Source organism: Rhea americana, unplaced genomic scaffold (assembly GCF_003343005.1).
Source record: "Rhea americana isolate MKP2758 unplaced genomic scaffold, rheAme1 scaffold_353, whole genome shotgun sequence".
NCBI classification, from domain to species: Eukaryota; Metazoa; Chordata; class Aves; order Rheiformes; family Rheidae; genus Rhea; species Rhea americana.
In genome coordinates this window covers 160,074-175,612 of record NW_028186483.1, presented here as the reverse complement: position 1 = coordinate 175,612, position 15,539 = coordinate 160,074, and the positions used below count along the sequence as shown (strand labels likewise).

Sequence of the window (15,539 nt, the reverse complement as noted above, 5' to 3'; positions counted from 1 at the left end):
TATCAAGAGCCTTGCTGAATTCAAGGCACACAACATCCACTGCTCTCCCCTCATCTACCCAATCTGTCTGTGGAATCCTATGATCCATCGCTCTTGAGCTTGCAGGAAGTGATGCTTGAACACTAGCCAGCTCTCTTGGACTCCCTTTCCTTCTAGGGCTTTAACCTATGGAATTCCTCCAAGTAGTTCCCTAAGAGGCCAAAGACCCCTCTTAAGTCCAGGGTTGTGATTCTGCTTACTGCCCTGCTTCCTTCACGCCAGATCCTGAACTCCACTTTCTCATGGTCACTGCAGTCAAGGCTGTCCCCAACCTTCACATCTCCAACCAGTCCTTTGTTGGTTAGGACAAGGTCCAGCAGGACACTCCTCTTTGTTGTCTCCKCCATCACCTGTGTCAAAAAGTTATCATCGATGCAATGCATCGATGCGATGGACCGTCTGTGTCTAGCAACAACATCCATGCCAATCAGGGGAATCATCTACCCGCATAATGGTTACGAGCCAAAGCCTTAAGGATTTTTAAGCATCACACTGCTCTAAATACAAGAAGAAATATACTATTTTAGCACTTTTTATTAAACTATTTTTAATCTCAAGACTATGATTTAAGAAGGTAACTTTCCTATCAGAGTTTAGTGAGTTGCAAAAGTTATTTTCCTTTCTCCTTCAGTGTTCCTTTGATAACAGTAATTCAGAGTATTTTTTCACTACCCATGAACAAGCAGAAAGCTGATAATTGCATTTCCTTTAAACATATTATGCTCTGCAGCTTTCAAGAAATGACTCACTTTAACAAGTATTTTAAAATTAAAAACTAAAAACTAAAAAAAAAAAGTTATGAAAAAAAAAACAGGAGTAAAACAAGGAAACAAAACACTGTAAGATTAGCTAATTTATTATTCTTTCTCTGTGGCTCCCAGAACCTTTTCAATATCATAGACCAGGTAGTCACTTTAAAAGCTGAAGATAACATGATAAATACCACACTTAAAGAGTAGATGATAGGTCTCATCAAGATGTGGCTAAAACACATTTTACAATGTAGTGAATACACATCCTTTTTGTGTAATAGTCTTTCATAATAAAAAAATTTTGTAAGTTCATTTTAAACAGAAYAGGAGAATTTGCAATTCTGCATTCTATTTCCTTCAAGATTTGAAGAAAAAGTAGCTTTTATAGCCTCATCTCTTTTGTGTAAGAAGGCCTTTTAAGGGAGTCAGGTGTTCTGTGCCTCATTGGTATTTCATTTAAATCACATCTCACTCTCTTGATCTGAGAATCATCTTTAGAGCACATTATCCCTTTAAGCTAAAAGTACAGGTTTCCTTTTTTTAAAAAAAAAAAGCTATGCCAGCACTACCAACATCTGACATATTATGTATTCCTTCAATTTAAAGTATATTTAATACTTCTAAATAGCCACATAGAACCTACCACAAGAAGTGTCACATGCAGAAAGAGCAATTTACACAATAAATTTATTTCCACCTACTGTAACATCTGCATAGACTCAGATCTTTAGTACTCCATAGTGGCTACCTGAAAGGATTAACATTATAATAACAAGTAATAACAACCATGGAAGTAAATGGCACATGCTTATTTCATACCAGCTGTCACAAATGAAGAGAGAATTCCAGGTAGGTTTCAAATTTGTGATCTATTAAAAAACTTTTATATTCCCCCATTATCAAGTCCCTCTGCCACAGCCCTCTCAAGAAGCTGAAAGGGGTAAAAATGCTTGTCATTTTCAATGTAACACCTGCTTTGTTTCCAAATAAAAGATATTCATGTCTAAATAGCTCCCAAACTATTAGGAAACTTTTAACAAACATTTCTCTTGGAAGTTAATCTCTGTCATGGTTTTATGCTACAATTGCAGAAGAATTACATCACTTCCTAAGGTCCAGTCATATAAATTGCTTCTAAAAAACAATATATAAAGAAAAAAAAAATCAATCAGGACACTTAACTTTTTCAGAAACTTCAATTCATCATTATCAAATTAGTTCTAAGAGCAGGAGATCAGCTCACCTCTTGCAATAGAACCTGACCTACCTTAAGAAGAGAATCTGTAATTTTTGTATTCCCTTCAGAAATGGAAACTTCAAGTCTCCACAAAATAAAAAAAATAATAATTTACAGGCAACAAAAAGGCATATTTGCAAAATTCCTATTCAATTACTCTTTAAGATTTGTTCAGTATTTTAGTTCAGATGTAAGCTTCTGAAACACGAATTTCAAGTTGCTGTAGACTTAACAACATATCATCATCCCATCTCAAAATGGCACTGGAAATCTCAATAAACAGCACAAATCTGGCTGTCAAAATCACTTGTTTACAACATAGTCTCTTGGCACATTCTGACTGGAATATTATAATGTCTGTCATCTTCAGTTATGAGAGTCACCACAGGCCAGTCCTCCTCTGGGTCATTTGGATAAAGCGTGATGAATTCATCAGTACTGTATTTATACAATCGGTAAACTTGGATGGTGTACTGCAGAGCATAAGCAAGGAGAAACATTTCCACCTACATTCGAAAAAAAGCAGAAATAAGATATATAAAATTAACCATATCTTTTATGAGTTATTTCTCTTAAATCAGTAATTCCTACCACTACGTAGTTTTTTAAAGGAAAAAAAAACACTTGAAGAAAAATAAGTGAGAACGCATATACGCGAACATCTCTATCTAGTTCAGTATCTCGGTCATTCTAGCAGTTCTTAACCTTCTGTATAAATACCTCTTCTAAGATGCCATGCCTTTAACACAGAGCTCTTTAGACATAAAAAGAGTACAGATATTACTCCTAAACCAAAAGCTATTTTGTACTGAAAAATTCACTTCCCCACTGCCACAAAAAGGTAGGAGAGACCATTCGCTTATATCAGTATTTATTCCCATTAAGTCACCAAACAACAGGTTTCAAGCCATGAGCAGGCTCTCTGAACTCTCCAGTTCACATGCAGCAGACAAAGCCCATATTAAGTCTGTATTATGAGTCATCATAAATTTAAGCCGATGAACATGAACAAAACAATGTTTCCATGTTTCTAGGTTCCACTGAATGGTGCAATACCCTCCTGGCAATGCCTTAACTGAAATTTTTAAAATGATGTTTCTAGATTCCTTCAGACTACTCACCCGCTTAATCACTAAGGTGGGCTTTTTTGTTTGCTTAGTTGGTTTTCAGTGGCACACATATCACTTCCACAAAGTTTCAGGCAATAAATGTCACTAATTTATCAGAATTCACCAAGTGTACGTACCTCACATGATCTTGTCCTTCATAATTGGACAGTGCTGTTTTATCATGATATTTTTAAGTAGTTAAATTAGCAATTAAGAGACTAATGTAATTGTTGCTACTAATAAAATAAAATACTTCCCAAGAATGGTGTTACCCAAGTGTCATCTACCATACAAAACCAATGTTTAAAAGGAAGGCCTTTACAGACTCTTATTAACAGCTAGTTCTCTTACATTTTCCCAATGAAAGATCAGACTACATCATTAAATGTGGTCAGATTAATAGGTTTGATCATTTCTATCAACATTTCAGATGGAAAAGCCCAAACAGAAGAATAACACTATAATAACAATCTCTCCTTACTTGTTCAAGGCCGCCACTGTGACCAATTTGATTCAAGTGATTATGCATTAACTGACAAGGGTTACTAGATGTATCCCGTGCAAACAGTAACCATGAGAAGACAGGAACCTTCCTTCCATTTTTATCATCATTGTACAATTCAATGGCTGTGCTGAGCATCAAAAATTTCAGAGCTTCATATAGACTGTACTCCTCCTCTTCGTTTTTAAACAATTCATCACAAGCTTCTTGTTTCTCATTAGGAGCCTTGATTTCACTGATATTCTTCCACTATAAAAATAATAAACGCTCAAAATGAATCAGTCATCACCATCCAGGAGCTGCAAAAAGCCATCTGTTAATTGTGAATTTTCAGCATAGGCACTTAAATTCTTAGTTAAAAACATCAATTGTAAAAGCATTCTAGAGTATTTCCACAGCTGTAGCTCTGCCAAGGCCAAGTTGGGTGAGTCTAATTTTGCTCAATTTATCAGAGCAGTTAATCCTTAACCAAAACAGTGAAAGAGCAAGAGAGCAAATACATGCATATATTATACAATAAGACATAAGCAGTTGAAGAGTTTATAAATAGGTTCCAGAGTTTAAATAAAAAAGGGAGGAGGGGAATTTTAATACATTATGAACACTAACAGGGCATGACTTTTTCTGTTATGTTAACCTAGTATTTATAAAATGTGGAACAAAAATCGTTCCTTTGAAATAACTTCAGTGTTATTCCGTATTTTTTTTTTCTTTCCGTGTACTGTTTAAGGTACCAATAGCATTTAATCAAAGGACTACACATCACTCCTTAAAATTAACACAAGAAATAACATAAGGGAAAACATTACTATGTTAAATAAATTTCTTCACCAAGACCTGTCTAAACTATAGATACGATTCTGTATTAATTCCAGCATCCACTAAACCAAGCAGAAGACCAGAAAGCTCCACGAGGTCTGAACAGATATGCTTTCCTTGCTTTATTTTTGCATCATGTATACAGCATCCTTATGCAAAATTCACCACATTCAAAAATTTTTACTTCTTATTTGCAAGTGACTAAAAAAAAAGAAAAAGCTTTAAACTTTTCCAACCTTTTTCCTTAATAGTATTAAATATTCTTTAATTTCATCACTGATTTCTCCCATCTTCCTGCACAGTTTTTGTTTTAGCTGCCACTGCTTGATCCAGTCATATTTGCTCAACAACTTTTCAGGAAGCTGCAAGTTGACAGAAGAGAAGGCAGTCAAAAATCTTGAAAAGAAAAGCCACCACTGTAAGCATTACTGAATCAATACATTTCTACATTTTACAGCTTAAAACAATCCCTTAGTACATTCTTCTGAGCACATACAATATTAAGATAAGCATAACTGAACACAACTAGCTCTTTATAATTTTTGTTGAGTAACAGCAGGACAACTGGTCTGTTACTACTGCATAATCTAAACAGGTTGCATTATAGTCAAGACTGGGAATTGAGTTAGATTCAATTCCAACTTGAAAGAATCACTGTAAATCTTCAATAGTTAGAAGACAACCTTAAGAAGTAGAAGCATTCCAATCTTAAGTGATATTGAGAAGTGAGTGTACAGCATAACAGAGAAATTAGATCATAAAATTATTAAATAGGTCAGAACCAATATTTCTGTACTGTCAGGAGATCCAAGACTGACATATACCATAGTAAAGTCCTCACTCTGCAGCCAGTTTGGTAACTGAGTAGCTTGGCTTAGCGCCTGGAACAGAGTTGCTCTGAGAGCACAGTAGTTATCACCTCGTACTCTCCTTATGGATGCAAATTTTTGAGAAACTGCTTCATATCCCTAAGAAGACATAAAATCCAAATTTTATTAAAGTGTTAATAAATATTCATGATTCCAGTGCATGGCATCAAGAACAGATACTGGAAAACAGATCAAGACTCAGAACCAAGTGAAAGGGCAAAAAGAATTTGGCCCACCAACCATTTTGGAAGTTCAAATGCTTTTATATCACAAGTCATGCTTAGGAAAAAGAAGAAAAAAATCCTCACTATCATAGTCCAGCTGAATAACAAACAAGCATCCAATGAGTAGATAATTGGCCATAGCATTATTGACTGCAGAACAGAAATGCCACTGAAATTTGCACAGCTAACCCATTTAGGTTTCAAAAAATGTAAACAAGCATATGAGTATATGCCTTTAAAGCTAAAAATACACCGTGCTTACAAGAAGTTTCAGCAATAGCTTAGCCATTTACTTGTCATACATAGATTTTTCCCTGAGGGAAAAAACAGACCACGTTTACACTGAAATATCTTGACACATGCCTCAGCATATTTGCCTCCTCCCTGTTGTTCTCATATGGGCCTTTACAGAAAGAGCAGTGTTGAAACATAACTTCTGAAGTTTATTGCATCTATTCCACTGACTTAAGAAGATCCAAAACCCTACATTTGTATTTTTCTTGCTAACCTCTTGAAGGTGACACAGGGATCATTGTAACCATGAGAAGTAGTTCAGGTTTACTCATGCATATTGTTAAATTTTGAAATTACTTTGGGGGAAAAATGGTAATCCCGCGTGCTTCCACTCTTTATCTTCTATCATTCTAGCTCAAGAAAAATGTAAGAGAATTCAAAAATTTACAGGAAAAAAAAATCCTGAACTTATTCATTAAAGCTCCTGATCATGCAATTCACCAGCTTTAGTTATTTTCCTTCTGCAAAAATAAGTCAATCATCTGCTCTATCACTTGAACAGTCAATAAAATTACCATTGCTATGGCAATAAACTTCCCATTTTTATGACAATACATCAAGTTTAAAACTTGGTAATTGAAAACAGTAATGAAGAACTGTATTAGTCAAAACCCTACACTCTCAACAAGTAGCTTTACTAAAAACACATTTTGAACTACTATGAACAGAACAATCTTCTAGTCGCTAGTCACTTCAAAGACCAGACACTGGAAACGTTACTATTGCATTTCCTTTTATAAAGATTTTTCCCCATAGGAAATCATCTACTAAACTTGTAAGTGAAAGCAATAATAAGAAAAATAAACTTTTTAAATAGAACTTGTACCTTTTTCATCCTTTTTGCTACTGGTGTATTTCCTCTCCATTCTTTTATGCAGTATTCCATGATGTCCATTTCAGGTGCAACACTTAGTTTACATTCTGCCAATACAGAATACATAACAGTATACAGAAAACTGTAAAACAAAGCGACATAGAAAAGCACCAGAACTTCAGTTTCTAAATACACACTATCAGTTTAAAATAAAATTGGTGCCAACTGAAAACAGACTGACATAGCACAACCTATAACTCCTAAATAATTGTTAGTGTCAAGACGGAAAAAAAGCCATCTCCTTGCTCATAAAACCACAAGTAAACAAAAATGACGATGCAGTCCAACAAAAGGGTGAACACTCTCTACTCCTCCTGCTCTGAAGATATTAGCCAGTGTGGGGGGAAAAAAAAGGAAAAAGGAAATTAGTGAAATATTCTTCATTTTCTTAGAAACCAGAGAAAAGYATTAGATGAAAAATTACTCTCTTCTTCGTTCAGGAGCCAGGACATAAAGAAGAAAGATAATAGATCTTTAAGTCAGAAACAAGGGAGAAAGCAAGGAATACAGTTTTATCCTTTTACATAAAACTGATTCTTTGGGGAATTAAACTGTACTCAGTCACAATAAGTAATTTCTATTACACACACAGACATCTGTGTTCAAAAAAAACCCTTGGAAATGACGGTTTCAAAACATCAGGAATTAGTGATACAATTAACTGTAAAATTATACTTGAAATGCCAAATAAAGGTCAAACGTACCTGAAGAGCCCGCCTCACAAACAAGTAATATTTTCTCTCTCTCTATTTCTTCTGCATCACGATACATGTCCTCCTCACTGCAACAAAATTCACACACTTCATGTAACACCACATCTTGCAGTCATTGACCTTTTTCCCCTGTTCACCACTAAACACGAGTACTTACATCTTTCTACAAGTCTGATTTGAACTTCATTTGACCTCCATCTTACAAATTTTCATAAGTCCCACTCCCTCCCCCACCATAAGTTCCCCAAAACAATCAGATAAAAGTTTTAAAAAAATAATAATTCCTGCCCTTCTTATCTGTGACAAATATTTCTGCAATGAACCACTGCCTGAGTTTCTGACGTGCTGCTTATACGGAGACTACGGACTGCTAAAGCCCCTTTAAGTTTTATAAGACAGATTAGCAAGAGAGAAAAACCAAAAAAGCATTATTATGTTTAGTATACAAATACTGCAATTGAAGCATGAAATTAAAATTCAGTACTCACAATAGCTTTGTATTAATGTTCTGCGGGGGTTGAGCAACCTGCCAAGTAACCAGTTGCATTCATGACACCAGGATGGGAAGCCTCCAGCTACCTACCACTGGTTTTAATGTTATAGAAATGTATTTTCTTTCACTGTAAGTGTAATCCAAACTGTAGCCTAGAGGCTAATTCAAATCCAGCCAAACATTCCTGCCTTGAATAACGCAGGCTTTTTGGTCAAGGTGTGCTGTCTTAAGAGCCAAATGTCTCCATCTGAATTACAAGCCGCCATTCTGAGCTCCTGTTATGACCACAAGAGATGAAAAGATGGCCTTAAAAGCACATTGTTTCTGTGCATACACTAGCATTACCAAGAAAAGATCTCATAGCTAGGGTGTGAACACTACTGTCAAGAAAGAAGGCCTATACAGTTCAAACTGATTCATGCTGTTCAAAGAAAAAAAAACAGATAGTAAATTGCAGTCCTCTAAACTTCATTCTTACCGCCATTTGGCATATAATATCTAGCAAGCAAAGTTTAAACACAGCTTCACAGATAAAGCACATTAAAGAGATACCACCCAGCATCTTACTAAAACATTTAGTCTTGTCCGTAATAGGAGAGTTATACTGTATTTTGAAGAAAGTCCATACACAAAAAGAAATCCGTAAGATCGTTAGAAATCACCATTAGTAGCGGACAATGAATAATCAACTACTCAGTAAAAGCATGCCTGAGAGTTCCCACGGAGGAGTAAAGGTAGTGTCCCTGCCTAATCTTCCACTCCCAGGAGAGAACAAGTAGTTAGGAAGACTACAAGGAAGGGATTAACGTAGCCAGGCAATAATCCGATTACTCTCATTACACTGTTAAAAAATAAATAAATAATAAAAAAAATCCCACACACTCTATTCGCATATATTCCTTTCAGAATAAGACAACCCATGTTTAGTAGAGCTAAAGACAAATATAAATTAATCCCAGGAAGCTGTCACCTACAGAAAAATCATGAAATTCAACTTTAGCTTTTATTAAAGTTTCAAACTTCTGATGTTTTGATGCCTAGAAAATGCCTGGGTTTCCTGGGCGTTCAAGTAGCTGCTTGAAATCTGATTCATAGCAATACTAAAAGGTTATGAATGAAATTTGAAAACAATTAATATTCAGGACTGCACTCCATAAAACAGTATGGCCGGGAGCAAAAAAAAGACACAATAATTATAATTATCACTTGTGAACAGTGTAGCACCAGCCAGATCTTAATACTGACGCCCAATCTTATTTCTCAGCAGAGATTACAGTCCATTAAGACTTAGGAAGAGTTTCAAGGATATTTAGTAACTTTGAAAATACTATGAGAAAAACAGTAACTTGGTATCCAACAGCAATCATGATCTCTAGCTTACATTACTTACAGGCTGAAAGTAATAGTAAGTATTTAAAATACAAAGGAACTACCTCATCCTCCAAGCATGAGGAAAATCTGTTTCTACAGAGGATCCCAAAGGGGGAAGTTACTTTGGAACACAACTTTGAATATGTTTAGGATATAATGCACAAAGAGAAAAAGTGCAAACTGTTTACACTAACTGAAGTCATTTAAAGATATTCAGTGTAAAACAGTAGAACAAAGTTCCGTCATCTTATTTCTGGGAGTTGACAAAATTGGCCTGATAACACTTGAGTGATTAATATCCAGTGCAAACAAAGTACTGCAGCAATTTAACTGATGTGTTTCAAAATCAAGTTAGGTAACAGGTACAATCCACTGACATATGAACTCTATTTCTTTTCAGAGTAGAAAGCATATCGTAATAGTGCACTAGCCTAGCAACAACCAGCTAAGAAAATCTGTAGAACCAAGAATGCAGAAACTAAAACCTCTCATTAGCTTCCATTAAAATATTTTGACAATACAGCAGAAATAAAGTAAAAGTCTAAATCACAGAATAGTGCACCCTTGCTGCCCACACAGCTGCTTGCCCTTCTTTCCAGGCTGTGCTGATTTCCCTGCTGCCTGGGCTTCAGCCTTTTTTAGGCCCTCCCTGGGAGCCCAGGAAATACTGCAGTCACCTTCCCAGGGAGTCTAGGCCCATCTCAACCTCCACAGGTCTCCTGCTGGAGCATGGTGAGTTGTCTTCTGTCGAGGTACAGAGGCCTTCTCCCACTCCTGCTGGCCATGGCTTGTTCCTGCTCTCAGAGGAGGTTGGCTGTGCAGAGGAAGCTGCTGCGCTGAGCCCCACTGCCCCTGGAGACCGTTTCCCACAGGATCTGGACCACCAGAGTCTGGAGCAAGCAGAAACCTGCTCTCCCCGTCGCTGGCCGCCACTGCTCCTCTGCTGCCTCTGAGCCCTGCCTGGCCACCAGCCCTGCCTTCTTTTCTCTGAGTTTTGCCAGGAGCTCCTTGATCCTCCATGCAGGTCTCCTGCTGCCTTTGCTTGACTTCTGGCTTACTGGGATGGATCCAACAAGCTTGGAAGAGGTGATCTTTGAATATCAGCCAGTTTTCTTGGATCTCTTTTCCTTCTAAGGCCCTACCCTATTGAATTCTTCCAAGCAGGTCCCTGAAGAAGCCAAAGTTTGCTCTTCTTGAGTCCAGCATTGTGATCCTGCTTTTTGCCCTGCTTCCCCTCTTGCACATTCCTGAATACTACCGTCTCACAGCCATTACAGCCAAGGCTGCCCCAACATTTCCATCTCCATCCAGCCCTTCCTTGTTTGTAAGTAAGAGGTCCAGCAAGGCATCTCCTCATTGGCTCCTCTATCACCTATCACAGAAAGGGCACTGTATCAGAAAGTTGTCATTGACGCCCTTCAGGAACCTCCTGGATTGCTTATGCCCTGCTATCTCATCCCTCCAGCAGATACTGGAGTGGCTGAAGTCCCCTATAAGGACCAAGGCCTGTGAATGTGAGGCTTATTCCAGCTGTCTGTAGAAGGCCTCATCTGTTTTTTCCAGATCAGGTGGTCTGTAGCAAACACCCCCAACAGTGTCACCCATGTTAGTCTGCCCTTAATCTTTACCCATAAGTTCTCAGTCAGCCCATCGTTCCCTCCTAGGCAGGGCTACATGCTTGTAGCTGGTCTCTCACATATGGGGCTATTCCCTCTACTTGCCTTTCTGGCCTGTCCTTCCCAAAGGGCCTGTCTCCATCTATATATTGCAGCATTTCTGTCATGAGAGCTATCCCACCATGTCTCCATAACTCCTGCAACTGAACACAGATCTCTAATTCCTCCTGTTTACTCCTCATGCTGTATGTATTTGTGTACAGGCACTTCTGAGAGGTCATCTGAACATGCTGATTTCCCAGGAGGAAATCAGAGGTTTYCTCATGGCCTTGAAGGCACTTTGCCTGCCTTGTTTGAGGCATTCCAGTTAAGGCCTGTTTTGTTGATTGCATGGCCTCTATAATTCTATCCTTCCCTTGCCTTTCCTGGTTTAAAGCCTTCCTTATCAGGTTGGTAAAGCCTACTGGCATAGATGCTTTTGCCCCACTTAGTCAGGTGAATCCCATCTCTCCTAAGCAGATGTTGATCTTCAAACAGGGTCCCATGACATAGGGCCATAGAAATCAAAACCCTGTTGCCAACAGCAGCCGTGCAGCCAACTGTTGTCTCTCTATCCATCCATTCCTCCACGCATCCTTCCCCTGTCATGGATCCTTACTGGCAGGATCGAGGAGGAAACTACCTGAGCCCCCACACCTCTGACCACCACCTCCAGAGCTTTGTAGTCATGTTTGATACTTTCCAAGTTGTCTCTGGCAGTATCATTGGTGCCCAGATGCAAGAGCACCAGGGGGAAACAGCTGGAAGAGTGGACGAGCTTTGGTAGTCTTTCCACAACATCCTGGATCTGAGTCCCTGTGAAGCAGCTAACCTCTCTAGACAGGAGGTCAGCTTAGCAGAAGAGTGCCTCTGTCCTCTGCAGCAGGAAGTGACCCACTACTACCACTTGCAGCTTCCTCTAGGTGTTCCTGCATGGTGCAGGGTCCATTGACCCAGATGCTTCACATGAAAGCACATCTAGCTCCTCCTGAGTGTAAGGGCAATTAACTTATTCAGTAGCCACAAGCCTTCAGGAAGATCAAGAGCCTTCCTCCTGCTACGAATAGTCACCAGCTTCCAGCCTTTGCCTTCCTTGGAGTTATCACTTCCCATCCCACAAGGCATGCGCTCTATGTGCATCTCCACTGCTGATGGAGATTAGGACCTTTCAAGCTGCAGGGTCTCAGAATATCCTGTCTATGTTTTGCTTGTCTGCTGCCTCTTCTGTAACTCCTTGATCTGGCGACAACTCATCAATAACAGTACACCTTCTGCAGAAAGATGACTGTCAGCCCCAGCCTCACGGAGCGCCTCACAGGTGCTCCTTGCAGACTGGAACTTGCAGAACTGCCTCTTCCATTGTAAGGTCTGTCTGGGTAGAAGCATCCAACATGGCAGAGGCAGTAACTTCAACAGCTACGGGGGAATGTGCTCTGTGGTATGTCACACTATAACTGATAACATATCTGATGTTCTGAATAGAAAAGAGGATCCCTTCTTCGCACTCTGCTGCCCAAACTGCTGTGCAATTTGAAATAACTGAAAATGTGCGTGCACAAAAAGAAAAACTGGCAAATAATGTGTCACGTAAACATTTTTTTTTGTTTTAGTTTAACAAAACAAGACACTGACAAACCAAAGATACTGAGTTAAAAGACAGGGTGTCAAATCTAAGTAGAGTACCTTGGGCTTTGCATATATCAAAAAAAATAAAATAAGAATGATAGCAAGCAAAATAAGCTGGAAAAARGGGAAAGAAGTGATAAGTGCACAAATTTAAGTAGCATTATACTAACGGATTTTCAGGACTTGAGCTCCTATGATTTAAAATACTGCATATGAAAACAAAATCCAAGTTTCCCATTTGTTATTATGCAGAAATGAATACCTGCATTTTTTAATGCCAGAGAATAAACTTACTACTATTAACAGTTTAGGTCAATTCATACATTAGATCAATAAGAATGGGTATGCCAAGTAGCAGCTAATTTAAAAATCCAGAAGCCTGAAGATCCTTAACTGCACTTTTGCCAACATATAAAATAGAATATGTATCTACAGGAAATCATGCATTAAGCACACTAACATGAGACTCTGCTTAATGACAACTTCATATGAATACAAAGTACGATTTCTGAATTTCTGAAGTGTTAGGATTAAATTATATACACACATAAAACAAAAATAGAGCCTTCTCCAGTTAGCCCTATACCTAATAAGAAGTGTTCACAAGGTTAAAACCAAGCTGCCCAAGTATCCACATTAAGATCTTCTAGTCTCCCATTCTCTGCATTCTACCTGAAAAGGCTTAATACCATAGCAGTTATTTTGTTAGATTGGGAAGGGAGACAACTAATAAGTGATAAAAATCTTCCCTCTAAAGTGATTAGTTGGCCTTCACATAAAGAAATTAAAAATTTGAGATTTATGCTTATTTCACTAAGATATTGATACATACATATATATAATTTTGCTAATATTCAGACAATTACCATCGCCCGCCAGAAGTAAAAGCATCTTTTTCTAGAGGAAGGCTCTTACTATAACACAGAATCCTCACCTGTCCATAGATGACTCCATTGCTGAAGGATTACTAGACAAAGATAAGTTTACTTCACAGTCTCTATAGGCATCCTGATCTGCCATAAGTGATTTAACCGTATCCATCTGTTCAAGTTTTCCGGTGCTTCTGTGTACATATTCTTCTCTTATTTCTGATGTAGATTGCTCTTTCCAGTCAGTATGCACACTTTCTGAACCAAGCTCATTACAAGAAGCATCAACTTCCTTTGCATGCTTCATCAACTTTATTGACATAGTATCTTTTTTCTGCATCTCATCTGCACCCGCAGAAAGGCTGATAGGTTCAGTCATCCACCCTTGAAACCTATCCTGGCTTTGAAGAATTCAGAAATATATGAAGAACACCTCTTATGAAAGAACAAAAGCACAGTTTAATGAAAGTTACAATATTTTGATAGTTATCACATTTTGAGGATTCAGAAAGTACTTAAAAGTTCAAAAAAAAAAAAANAAAAAAAAAAAAAAGAAGAAAGGAAGAAAGAAGAAAAAAATAGAAAAGAATATATTGATAGGAAAACACAGTACCCAAGCAATACTCAAATCCATCTCCTATGCAGGGCAATTTTATTTCGTACAAAGCCTACTGTGTGCCAGCTCCTCAAACAACACCAGTACTGGAATTAGTGCCCAGATTGGACACTTGTCCCTCTCAAGCACATAATCACATAAAAATTTTATGCTTAATAGAAATCCCAAGGAAACAAGCTTCAGTCCTATCAGAGAAACACTTCTATTAACCCATCTGCTGCTTGGTGAAACTCTCCATTACACCAGGATTCACAATTAAGTGTGAAAATCCACTTTTTTTTTTTTTTTTTGCTTAAATTTAACTTGGGGAAAAGATGTTCTACAATGCCTTCTAAAAGGTCTCCAAAAGCTTAGTATATGCCTAGATGATAAATTTTCAGGAATATTTACCTTAAATCGCTTTTTTTTTTCCCTTAAAAAAAAAAAAGAGAGAGAGAGAGAGAAAGAAAGAAAAGCAAAAGGATAGTTTTGCAGCTGCTACATTCACATTCTTCTGGGGCAATTTTGACCACTGCTACCAAGGACAGCCCCTTGAATGAATGCCTGAGCTATAAGCTATGCCCCTTCCTGTTCTAAAACAGGTGCTTCTATTTTCAAACTAAAGCCTCCTCCCCTCAGGGAGTAGCTTTCTCTCCCAGATGTTATCACGCTTTCACACTAGAGCCGTCATGGTTATTAAACTGCTCGGTAGGACAAAACTCAAGAAGACGAGCCAGATGTGGTCTAAAATACACTCAGATACGCGCACTGCCACGAGCAAACGCAGCAGAGATCTCACCTTTGGGGGACCCTCTGCCCTGCCGGCCGCTGCACCCGGAACCGCTCAGAGGTAACCGCCGCTGCCGCCGCCTCGGCTCGCCGCTCGCCAGGCCCTCCGGGCGCCGCGGCCCCATCGGGGGCGCCCCGCAGGCGGCTCGTCCGCCACGGCCGCTCCTCCCGCTCGCCGCTCATTTCCGCGAGGCGCCGGGCCGGGCCCGCACCGCCGGCGCGCTCCCTGCGGAGAGACGCGCCCGCATTTACCGCAAGGGAGACGCCAACGCGCCGGCCGGGGCCCCCCGCCCCCCACGGCCCACGGCTCCCGGCCCCGCCCCGGCCGCCTAGTGCCGCCGCCGCCGCCACCTCCTTACGCCGCTCCGCAGGTGCTTCCGCGACGCCAGGCTCCACTGCCACCGGCATCGCGCCACCCCGGCGCGTCACGACGCCGGAAAGAACGTCCCCGCACTTCCTTCCGCCCCACGCGGAAGCGGAAGGAGGGGTCGCACGGGCCCGACTGGCGAACAGCGCCCCCCTGTCTTCGGCGGAAAGGCGCCGAAACGCACCAGCGCGGCGAGCGGGCGCAGCCGCCGGCGCATGCGCACTGGGGGGACGGAGGGGCGGGGGGAGGGCGTTRCTGCGAGGCGGTTGGCCCGGGGTCTGGGAGTTGGGCTGGTGCTGGATTAACTAAAAGGAGCTGTATAAACGTCCCCAAACTCGGAGA

At 39.8% G+C, this 15,539-nt stretch overlaps 1 protein-coding gene across 3 annotated transcripts; it reads right to left on the bottom strand.

Annotated features, from left to right (window-relative positions):
* Window positions 1–1,342: 1,342 nt before the first annotated feature.
* On the bottom strand, window positions 1,343–15,289 carry OTULIN (OTU deubiquitinase with linear linkage specificity). 3 transcript variants are annotated; one of them, XM_085311998.1, is made up of 9 exons: window positions 15,182–15,289; window positions 14,841–15,056; window positions 13,512–13,847; window positions 7,424–7,500; window positions 6,672–6,766; window positions 5,283–5,426; window positions 4,695–4,820; window positions 3,619–3,888; window positions 1,343–2,534 (listed from the first exon to the last, which is right to left on the bottom strand). In XM_085311998.1, the coding sequence occupies exons 2-9, from the start codon at window positions 15,011–15,013 to the stop codon at window positions 2,340–2,342; spliced, it is 1,416 nt and encodes a 471-aa protein (XP_085168124.1). In that variant the 5' UTR covers window positions 15,014–15,056; window positions 15,182–15,289; the 3' UTR covers window positions 1,343–2,339. The 3 variants fall into 3 exon arrangements, with proteins under 3 accessions (XP_085168124.1, XP_085168123.1, XP_085168125.1); XM_085311997.1 differs by having other exon boundaries at window positions 15,190–15,289; XM_085311999.1 differs by lacking the exon at window positions 15,182–15,289 and having other exon boundaries at window positions 13,512–13,843; window positions 14,841–14,921.
* Window positions 15,290–15,539: the final 250 nt, after the last annotated feature.